Raw genomic sequence first — 11507 nt, forward strand, 5'->3', positions numbered from 1 at the left:
TATTGGGTCAGCTCCCCACAGAAACACCCAATATTGTATAACATTTAAAGAGATGCTCTTTAAGATGGACTCATTTAGGTGCCAAGCTGTGGTCATCAAGCAGTCAAGACAACACAGAAGGTGAGTTTCTGAGCTCCATTATTTTCTTACAGGTGACAATTAGAGAGGGATGTTTCGAGTCACTTCACACCTTGTTTGGTCTGGTGTGACCAATTTCTTGTTAAAGCTAATGTTTAGCAGATGTTAGAAACCTCTGAGTAGATATTTGTTTCTAATTGAAATTACTGAGTCGGCTTATTTTCTGTATGACTTTTCCCTACATGTGCTGCTCTTCTGCAGATTGAGATTTACTTTTATCCTGAATCTCTCACTTGTACTTACAGTTCGGATGGCTGTTAAGCAAAGGCTCACTTTAAAGGTCCCATATCTTACACTGTTTCAATGTTTTATTTGTAGTCTTGATATGAAAATATTTTTGCGGTTCTACATACTAAAAACTATTCAAAATATAGTTTTACTTCTCTTTGGAGCTCTTGGAACAGGCTCTTTTGTGTCTATGCCTTTAAGCCACATTGAAATCAATGAACTTTTGCTCGGCTCGGCTGACATCACAAACTTAAGAAAGCCCAAACAGCTCGTCTAAACGGCACAGTTGCTGAATACTAAATAAACCACTATACTAAATAACTAAATAGAATATGGAGCATTTGAAGCTGCACAATTAAAGTTTGGGGAGTCTTAAATTATGAGAATTGGCTGTAATTTTTAAAGCTTGAAAAATGTATATTGTGCATGCACCTTCTGTTTTCCCATCTTTTTTAGTGTAATTTTGTCCAGTTTCGTGTCTAAGGCTAAATCTGAGGTTTTTGTATTGCGATGATGGTGTACTAATATCACTGTTTTCCATCCATAGCCATGTCCTTGACCTATGTCTTTGAGGAGAATTACTTTGACCTGAATGAGTCTGTCCCACTCATCCTGAATCCAAAAACACTTTCATGCGATCTAGAATCACTGAAGCTTCCAACAGCTGTGATTATGTCTGTCCTCCTCATTGCCATCTTTTTACTGGCAATACCAGGGAATCTGCTGGTGGTTTGGGTGATCGGCACCAGCAGACAGGCTCTGACTCCATCGGATGTGTACTTGTTTCATCTGACAATAGCAGACGGTCTGATGGCTCTCACACTCCCGTTCTCTGCAGCGTCATTGACTTGGGGATGGATCTTTGGAGACTTCCTGTGCAAGTTCCTCAGCCTCATCATCGAAGCCAACTTCTACACCAGCATCATCTTCCTGGCTTGTATCAGCGTCGACCGCTATCTTATGATTGTGCACGCCAGTGAGACATTTAGGACTCGGCAAAAGATGTGCAGCAGGTTCCTCTGTGCGGCAGTGTGGGTCCTCGGTGGGGGTCTTGCTCTGCCGGCACTGTTCAATGATGCAATCAAGATCGACTCTGACTTAGGTCAGGTGATAATTTGCTCTGAAACTTTTGACATCGGCAACCCAACCGGATGGAGGCTCGCCATTCGTGGCTTCCGCCATATCTTTGGTTTTTTGGTCCCACTTGTTGTCATGGTAGCCTGCTACAGCATCACTGTTGCAAGGCTGCTGCAAACGCGTGGTTTCCAGAAGCACCGGGCCATGCGGTTGATCATAGCAGTGTTGATTGCATTTCTGCTGTGCTGGACACCGTACCACTTAACCATAATGATCGACACGCTGATGAGGGCCGAGCTGATACAGTTTGATTGTGCTATGAGGAGCAGAGTGACCAAGTCATTAGTTTTAACCAACAGCCTGGCTCTGCTCCACAGCTGCATTAACCCTTTCCTCTACGCATTTGTAGGAAAGAAGTTCAGGAATAAAATGGTGCTTCTTTTTCAGAGGAAACGCAGACAGGAAAGGATTTCAGGGTCAAAGTTCAGCCGGTCAACATCTCAGACCTCAGAAGGATCCAGAACTGTTTTCTGAACGCTTGGTCGACTTTTTTTCTACATGTAGTACACATTATAAAATGAACCAGTTCACAAACCAAACCAATCAGGAAATATAATAGTTTACTTCAATGAATCATTATTTTAATCATCTTTTTTTCTCACTTTTTGGTTTTTGTTTTTGCCTGATGAAGGATATTTCAGTACATCTGCACGTTCTTGCTCATATTCGACCTTTGTGTTATGTGTTATACTGCTGCCCTCTATTGGTCTTAGTCTGGTGAAACTTGAGTCCATGTTCATTTTTGTTGCTCAAAACGGAAGCAGCTTTAAATTTGTGCATCAGAGGTAACGTGGATCTGTTACCGTTTAGGTGTTTCAAACCAAACGCTCTTGAAGTGCATGTATTTTACATATGTAGCTAAATGATGCACCAAAATAAATTCAAACCTTCACTCTGACAAAGCTTTTAGCAGCTGATGTACATAATGTTTCAGTGTTTATATATTTCATACATTTATTTTGATTGTCATGTTGTTTGTATAAACTATAAATATTGATATTTTTCTGTAAAAAAATATGGAAATGCCCTAAATGCTTTTCAGGTTGTGTTCTATTGTGAATAAATAAAATAAAAAAAGTGAAAGGCTTTGCTATTTTCCAGTGATGAATTTGTTCCTCTCCTTTCATCACAGCGCCTCCTGCTGGTCATACGATTAAATTGGGCTATTGCAGACAGTCCTAAAATCTATATTTTCGTAGACCCTCTCCAATTCACCTCCCATGCAACAGGGGTATGATATGAAGACCCTGAACTACAATTGGAATTGAAAAGGTGGGCTGCAGTATTATTATTATTATTATTATTAGAGGTAGTAGTAGTAGATACAAAGTGTGAAATTAACCACAGCACAGATTTAGTTTTTGATACAAACTGTTAAAGAACTGAACATTATTGGACGCTTAGAAATCAAAATGAAAAGTGTATTTAACCGCAGCTACTGACGGACAATTACTTTCACTTATAAATCTGATGGTAATTCGTTTTTAAGCTGAACAGTTATTAGAGTTCGGGACAACTAGATGTTTAGTTCTGATCAAAACAAATAGGAATAAAAAAAAAAAGACCAATATTAACACCAAACATTTGGTCACTTTGCAAATCTTTTATTCTTACCAAAAGTAAAATAATGGAATAAATTGGACATTTCTGTGAATCAATAAAATTCCCAAATTAACCACTAGAGAGCAGCAAGTCAACACGGCACAGTGTCACTGATTAGTCATGACCTGAAGGTTTGAACACTTGTTTGTTGCTGCTTTTCACATTAATATTTGTTTTTCTGATAATATACATACTGCTAAATGTCAAAGATTCATTGCGAAGCCTTTTTGTTGGTATTATTTTATCTGTGTAAATGTTTTTACTAAATGAACTTTTATGTGCACATTTATATTCTAAAAATATGAACATAAAGTACCCTCAGCACTTTTTTTTTTAGAGAGACTCCCGTGTCTTTTCCATCACCGGTTATTAGATCTGTAGATTTTAAATCACAGCTAGTTTTCCAAAAAAGCTAATTCTCCAGTTAAAACGAGTGTTTCTTCCAGTGGAGGTTCAGCACAGCGACGGGTTCAGCTGTAGAAACAAGATTTTAAAAAACAAATAACTGGCTTCCTGCAGAGAAATGCAGGAAAACAAGTACGGATCAGAGAACTCTTGGTCTTCCTGCTGTGAGCAGAAACTGCAACTGACCAAACAAATCAAATTCAAGAATCCATCCTTTAAACATACTATTATTATCATATAAACTACCGAAACCGACTTAACTGTAGAATTGTGTGAATAAAAAAAAGTTTGGTTGACTACAAAGTCAACAAATTGATGGAGGCTCTTCTTATCCACCAAATGTAATTTATTTGTGAATAAAAAAGAAACATCTGATTTCCTTTTTACAGCATTTAGACAGGTTCACAGTCATTTTTCAGCCATTATCTCAATCAAAATAAAAACAAATAGATCGACACATTCTTAATGTTAAGTATAAATCCACTCAAAAGTCATGACAAACACAAACTACTGTTTCCTCGGCACCTCCACTCATCTGCTTTTTAAGTAACTAAAAACCTGCTGAAGGTTTCCACTGTAGCTTGCGTTGAATCAAGTAACACTGCATTCCTACGTATCTACAGGACCAACTCAGCGCCCGTAAATGTAAAAACAGGCAATCCAAAATCAAGAACACCGGACTTCAGGGGTTCTTCTCTGTGGTTTGTTTTTTGCCAAAATGACAATCAGACAAACTCATAAGCAGCAAGACTGAAAACTAAACGCATTGATTTGAAAAACTTTCTATAAAAAAAAATTAAAAAAAACTCCATGGTGTTAAAAAGTACCTGATAGAGATTCAAATAATTTTTTTTTCTGGTGCTGCTTCTACAAAACAAAGAGCATTACAAATAAAATCATTCAAAAATTAAATTGCATTGTATAAACCACAAGCCCATAATATTTCACATAATGGGCAGTGGAAAAACATAATATTCGTAATCTGATTTATAACACTGAGGTCGAAATGTCACTATGAATAACGAAAGCACTACTGTTCTAATGTGGTCACTTTTTTTTTCAACTGGCACTTACAATAAATGCAACATTAAGTAAACAGGAGGAGTGTTACACTACTGAATGTCTGTGGAGGACTTTATGAAATACAAAACATAAAACTGGTCCTGATATTCAGTGTTGTGTAAAAGCAGTGTCACTACGTGCTTTAAAAGTTGATCGTCACACACAAATACAAAAGACGCCAGCTTGTGTGACTGACACAGCAGAAGAGGCACTTTGAACACTAAACAGCTCCCCAACATCATCAGAGGGTAAAAAAAATTATTGATGCCTCTGAGTCTGAGGAGCTTATTGGAAATAAAATGGAATCCAGGTAATAAAAGATGGAAACATGTTTAAGGCAAGAGACGCATTCCTTGTGATTATGCTATGGCACTTTTGCCGTTAGAAAGAGGCTGAGTTTCTGAATTTATTGCCACAGGGCTGAGCTCTGTGGGCGTGGCCTGTTCACTGGCCCCGCCTCCTGACCTGGGCTGGTTTCTGTAGTGACGGGTGATGACAAAAGCGGCGCAGACAAAATAGATGACGGTGAGAATTGCGAAGTAAATGAAGTACACCAAGAACTGTAGGAGGAAACAGAAGTAAAATAATTAATGTCTGGATGACAGCTGATATCATGAAATACTGACTGAGATGACGCTGTGTTCACGATCACTGTAGGAGGTACAAGGAAACATTTCTGCACGTTTACAAGGTATTCATCTGAATGTAGAGAGAATTGAGATCAAAATTATTTATCAGTCTCTTTTTTTAAATTATTTTCTTACAATGCAAATCCTTTGATGAACACACAAACTTGCACAAATTCAATAAATAATAATGGTGTGACACATCGCTGGGCAGACTCACCTGGGAGTGCACGTCCAACGCCAGGCCCCTCTTATCGGAAAATATCAGATTGATGATGCTCTTCAGTATCGTCCCGAAGAACGTGTTAATGCCAAACACCAGGGCGCAGAGCTCCTTGGTGAGAGACGAGGCGATCTGGAAACTACGAAGAGACGACAACATGGTGACAGAGCGGACGGCTGATTGCGGCGTCACTCCGCCGAAGGAGTCAGACCTCTTTCTCTTCATCACAGCTGACTCACAATCACGTTCAGCAGGTTCTCACCATCTTTATTTCCTCAACTTTTGCTTTAAATTTCACTCATTATGCGTGTCAGCGCATAACAAGTACGCAAATCTGCATTTTCAATATTTATCACGCTGAATCCTCTGACCTGTTGATGTTGTGATCTCAGGATAATTTCTATCATCTTTGCGCCGCTGCTCGGCGACCAACTTCCTGCTGCGCCGCAGTTTAAACTCAGGATGAGGAAAGTGCTGTCGGTGCATCGGTGAGTTTCTTATTAAGACGGTAAGCGGCAGACCTTATTTAACACTCACGTGGCAATAGGCACCAGGAACTGGTAGAAGCCTCTGAAGAGGACGTAGGCCAAGTAGCAGAGCCAGATGTTGTCTGTCGTCCTCATGAAGAGCAGCAGACCCGCCTGCACTGCTGTAATGATGCCAATCACCAGCTCCGACCACACGTTCCACCGGATTTTAACAAAACCCGCCATGAAGGAAGCTATCGCACCTGCAGAAACAAAAAGAAATTATCACCGCTCCTTAAATACCGTCACCTTTTCATGACAGCACGTTGTTCATGTTCAAATCTGCAGCATTTCCAGACCAAATGTTTGGTGTTAATATTGGTCTTTTTTTTAATTCCTATTTGTTTTGATCAGAACTAAACATCTAGTTGTCCCGAACTCTAATAACTGTTCATCTTAAAAACGAATTACCATCAGATTTATAAGTGAAAGTAATTGTCCGTCAGTAGCTGCGGTTAAATACACTTTTCATATTGATTTATTGATTTCTAAGCATCCAATAATGTTCAGTTCTTTAACAGTTTGTATCAAAAACTAAATCTGTGCTGTGGTTAATTTCACACTTGGATGTCGGCATTTTTTTGGAAGTGAGAAACATTCGTCCAGATTTTTACATGAAGACGAAGAGCAGAACGAAGGCGACCAAGAAGTAAACCGTTTCACCGTTTACATGGTGCAATTATTCTATTGGTGAGTTTATGAAAAGGGTTAATTGAACCGTTTGCAATGGGCTGAAATTGTAATGGGTTTGGGACTGTATATTCTAACTGAACTGGTAAAATGGAGCATTTTTATTGTTTGAGAGCTTTTAAACCGTTTTTAAACAGGCTTCAAGTAAATGTGGCTTCTGTGTCGTTCTTCCTTAAAATGAGGCTGAGGAAAAAGGCAGCAGTTAAAGTGGAGAAGCTGGGACGCCACGGGTGGAACAAATCCCACTAACAATGGCTCCGTTCCAGCAGTAATTACTGACATTAGTTAGACAACTCAGCAAGGTCTTCTGGGACATTACACTTCAGTGTAAAAGGAACAAAATGATGTGACTCTTTGGCTCTGGTGTGACAACTCTCTGGGAAACCAATCTGTTATCACACCTGTATTTTAAAGTCCTGTGCAAACAATCCTAAATGAAGAATTATTTGTGTGTTATCACAGCAACTCTTTGATGCTACTATTAATGCAAAGCTTCCTGTTGGCCTCCAACTGGAGAGCTTCTCATATTTTCTTCTCGTGCACACGGTTGTCCCCTTTTTTTATATCTAAATTTAGCAAGCTGGATCTGCATGGCCTTGTGGAAACCCCCTATGTTAGAGAGCGGTGAAGATGACGCCCAACTGAGCATAACATTATAATACTAATTATAACAATAATTAGACATAAAACACTGTTACTTCTGTAAAAACTAGACTTTGAATATCCAGAAGTGTCTCACTGAGTAATGTCGAAGCTGCTTCCACCGCCCCGTTGTAAACGTGCTTGGACTCGGTGGCCGGGTAGACTTTGTTCCACAGGATGTGGACATAGAACAACACCAGGTAATACCCCGTGGAGTTAAACACCCACCACAGGGACCAGAGCCTCAGGTTGGGCCTCTTCAACACGTTCCTCAACTCCAGCAACATCTGTAGAAAAACAGAGTCCTTCCAGCGGGATACAGAGCACAACGGGGCGGCAGAGGACAAGCCCCCTTCTTTGGGGTTCATTTTGTCCAGTTCTGATTTGGATGCTGCGGCTGCCAGTTCCCTTTGCTCCTGGTTCTTGGTCTGGTTGAAGAACAGGGAGCGTTTAGGCCACGGCAGACACAGTGACAGCAGCAGACTGAAGCTGACGAATCCCAAAGAGATGGCGTTGAGGGTGTAGTAGCTGATGTTGCCGAAAGACATGCATAGCTGTCCCAGCACGGAGCTGGTGAAAACCCCCAGTAGGACCGAGGAGCGCGAGTAGCCCGCCACACGTTGGTAGAGGACCGGGTTGACTAAGGAGAAGATGTAAGAGGAGTAGGCCACGCGGCAAGCCATGTTGACGCCGTAGAAGAACTCCATGAACTGCATCTGGAGGAGCGTGCTGCACAGGAGCAGGATGACCCAGATGACCACCTGACTGACACCTTGGATGACCAGGACCGGCTTGTAGCGCAGGAGATCCGTCAGCAGGAAGGCCGGCACCAGCATGACCATGTAGGAGTACGTCAGGATAGGAGTGATCTCATTGGTCACCTAGAAAATAATGAAGCCAGTCAGTGAGTGTCGTGAGACACCTCCAAAAGTCACGTTTTAAATTGTTTATTTGATTTCTGTAACCTCTGATTTCATGGCATTGGATTAGTTGAAGTCTGAAATGTCTCTGGCAGACTGACTTTGTTTTCACAAACACCAGCTTTAGATCAGCTGCACTAATCAGGAAACATTTAAGGAATTATGGGAGATATAAACAGCCTGTGATAAAACATGCCCCTTGCAAAGAGTGTTTTTCGACACTCTGTTCCCGGCTGATTGGAAAGTAGCTCTTGGTACAAGGTCAAGAGGGATTACAAAAACAAACAAAAAAAAAAAAAGAGTGATTCTACAAATCTCTATCAACCTTCACAAACCTATCACACTGACCCAGTTTGGAGGAATGTGAACTTTGGCCACAGTAAATGGATCAGTAAACTCCCACAGGGAACTCATTAATTCTCCTGTTCAGTAACTGCATGGAGGCAAACCGGTTAAATGCTCTGAGAGGTTAACTTTCTGCACAGATTTATTTCTACGAAGTCTGAACTGCCCACCGGCGCAACGGTTGAACTCGACATCTCCTCCATGTTTCACACTAACTTTCACTGCGTCGATATATATTCCAAATGAGGTTGCACCGCTGTTCTTTTATAACAAAGAAAGACGAGACACGTATCCGTCTGAGGGCGTCACTCACCTCCTCCCTGGTGAAGTTCTTCTCGGGGCTCAGCAGATACGGTGTAATGAACGGCTCCCCGGGTTTTATCGATCCCATGAACCCGTAGAAACACAAGAATATCACGGCCCACTTCCACTTCGTGGGATCCTCGGCTCCCTCCGGGGGATCTTTGGAGGGAGACTGGGCCTCCAAAGCAGTCATCTCTACAGCTTCGGACGCAGGCACTTCCAGATCCATCTCCATCTTCCCGTCTGACCTGTCCCCGCTCCCCGCCGAGTCATCAGCGACCATCGTGTCAGCTGCTTCGAGGCCACTCTGTTCTGCAAAATGCAACTTTTTCTTTCGTTCTGACAACTCACCACGTGAGGATTTGTTTTGATGTGGTTTCCTCTCAACTCTTCTGCCTCTGGTGACGACGAGCCATTTAACAGGGCAGTGACCGGGTAGTTACAGCTACATGCTGTCGTTGGCATGCAAGAGAAAATGTTGACCTTTGCTCCAGTCCACGCAGTGACATTGTCTGACAGCACGCTACCCAGCTGCTGAGTCTGGTGTCATTGTTAAACTGTAAACACAACAATATTGTCAGTTAGTCAGACTGCTCTGACACTGCAGCTCACAGCTCTGGAAAACGATGATGGTTTGCAATGACGAACAGACCGCAAACATCATTTTGTTCGGTAAGAATACATGTTGGCAAAGTTTCTGGACTTCATTTGCTGTTTAACTTAGGAAATACATCAGGATATACACGGGTACATAGAGAATGAAGTGCAGCAAAGTTTATAGCTTTCCCTGTCTCTATGCACATAACAGCTCCATTCATGCGCAACAGGGAGCAGTCTCTGGACGTTTTGATCCCAACTTGTACATGGCCATTTAAAAAATCAAAACTTTCCATACATATATATATATATATATATATATATATATTAATATAATATAATATAGCCAGGCAAGATGTATGTCCCAATAAATACTACGCCGTATCGATTCTCTCCACCCACAGAAAATATTTTGTGTAGCCAGGTTCTGTTTTAATATCACAATATGACAACATAAAAAAATAAAAAACCAGCAGATTTTTCCAATTAAAGAAAGGTGAGCCTGTGGATTTTAGTTTTTTAGACTCTTCACTTCCATCAAAATTGTTGTCCATTCATTTTCTGTGAATATTAACAATACTGTATATTCAAATAATTGTTTCAGCTCCGGAGTAAAACAAGACCAGACCGATATAGTTTTCTCAAAGATTGCATGAGAGCAACAACCAGGCGACTGAACTCTTTAGCCCCGTGTCAACATTTGAAGGAGCAACGCAAACAACTTGCACAATCACCTGACCGGCCAGCGCAGTGTTTTAACATGCAAGAGGCTCCACACACCAAAACAACAGCAGGTGCGAAGTTATGGCGAGCTAACTGGCTAACAATATGCAATGAGAAGACATCCTTCTTGCTTTTGTTCGCACAACACAGCGTTTAATGGGAAAAAAAAACCCAAAAAAACCCCCCAAAAAACGGACAACCTGTTAACTCGACACCGAGCTGGCTTCCCATCATCAAAGTGTAATTTATTTGTGTTGCGTTGTTAGGCTGCACAAAAATTCAGTAAACATGACCTACCTCGTGTGCTCTTATCTGAATCTGCTGCAGCTCTGAATTACGTGCTGTGCAGCCTGTGTGTGACGTACGTGTTTCAGCAGACGCACGGACTTCTGGGTAATGTAGTTGTACGGCCTCGATCACAAAAACTGGGATAACAGCAATTTCCCCCCCCAGATTTTTAAAATACGTAATAAAATGGTGTTTACCGAGATGGTAGTTAAAGGCTAAACAGTTAAAAAAAAAATATATATATATATATATTTGTATCTACTACTACTACCTCTAATAATAACAATAATAATAATAATAATAATGCAGCCCACCTTTTCAATTCCAATTGTAGTTCAGGGTCTTCATATCATACCCCTGTTGCATGGGAGGTGAATTGGAGAGGGTCTACGAAAATATAGATTTTAGGACTGTCTGCAATAGCCCAATTTAATCGTATGACCAGCAGGAGGCGCTGTGATGAAAGGAGAGGAACAAATTCATCACTGGAAAATAGCAAAGCCTTTCACTTTTTTTATTTTATTTATTCACAATAGAACACAACCTGAAAAGCATGGGTTGCCGATGTCAAAGGTTTCAGAGCAAATTATCACCTGACCTAAGTCAGAGTCGATCTTGATTGCATCATTGAACAGTGCCGGCAGAGCAAGACCCCCCACCGAGGACCCACACTGCCGCACAGAGGAACCTGCTGCACATCTTTTGCCGAGTCCTACATGTCTCACTGGCGTGCACAATCATAAGATAGCGGTCGACGCTGATACAAGCCAGGAAGATGATGCTGGTGTAGAAGTTGGCTTCGATGATGAGGCTGATGAACTTGCACAGGAAGTCTCCAAAGATCCATCCCCAGGTCAATGATGCTGCAGAGAACGGGAGTGTGTACCCTCATGGTTGAAATGCACTTGTTGTAAGTCGCTTTGGATAAAAGCGTCAGCTAAATGAAATGTAATGTAATGTAATGAGTGTGAGAGCCATCACAAAATTACACTAAAAAAGATGGGAAAACAGGAGGTGCATGCACAATATACATTTTTCAAGCTTTAAAAAT

The 11507-nt window shown here is 41.2% G+C and overlaps 2 protein-coding genes across 2 annotated transcripts; one reads left to right on the forward strand and one right to left on the reverse strand.

Annotated features, from left to right (window-relative positions):
- Nucleotides 1–873: 873 nt before the first annotated feature.
- On the forward strand, nucleotides 874–2447 carry LOC138628706 (C-X-C chemokine receptor type 2-like). Its single transcript, XM_069711898.1, has one exon. It carries the CDS (start codon nucleotides 916–918, stop codon nucleotides 1975–1977), a length of 1062 nt encoding a protein of 353 aa, XP_069567999.1. The 5' UTR covers nucleotides 874–915; the 3' UTR covers nucleotides 1978–2447.
- A 1388-nt stretch (nucleotides 2448–3835) lies between these two features.
- On the reverse strand, nucleotides 3836–10483 carry slc19a1 (solute carrier family 19 member 1). The gene is made up of 6 exons (XM_069711891.1): nucleotides 10466–10483; nucleotides 8859–9405; nucleotides 7378–8161; nucleotides 5959–6151; nucleotides 5419–5560; nucleotides 3836–5132 (listed from the first exon to the last, which is right to left on the reverse strand). Exons 2-6 carry the CDS (start codon nucleotides 9129–9131, stop codon nucleotides 4932–4934), a joined length of 1593 nt encoding a protein of 530 aa, XP_069567992.1. The 5' UTR covers nucleotides 9132–9405; nucleotides 10466–10483; the 3' UTR covers nucleotides 3836–4931.
- Between the last annotated feature and the right edge of the window lie 1024 nt (nucleotides 10484–11507).

This window comes from Brachyistius frenatus, unplaced genomic scaffold (assembly GCF_029030835.1).
Source record: "Brachyistius frenatus isolate BFR_SWC_R1_liver_20210118 unplaced genomic scaffold, ASM2903083v1 Contig_103, whole genome shotgun sequence".
Classification (NCBI taxonomy): Eukaryota; Metazoa; Chordata; class Actinopteri; family Embiotocidae; genus Brachyistius; species Brachyistius frenatus.

Coding starts and splice junctions, on each gene's coding strand:
- LOC138628706 (XM_069711898.1), top strand. CDS start 916: ATGTCCTTGACCTATGTCTTTGAGGAGAATTACTTTGACCTGAATGAG.
- slc19a1 (XM_069711891.1), bottom strand. CDS start 9,131: ATGGTCGCTGATGACTCGGCGGGGAGCGGGGACAGGTCAGACGGGAAG. Junction 8,162..8,858: donor AGAACTTCACCAGGGAGGAG/GTGAGTGACGCC, acceptor ATTATTTTCTAG/GTGACCAATGAGATCACTCC. Junction 5,561..5,958: donor TTCCTGGTGCCTATTGCCAC/GTGAGTGTTAAA, acceptor GTCTCTTCGTAG/TTTCCAGATCGCCTCGTCTC.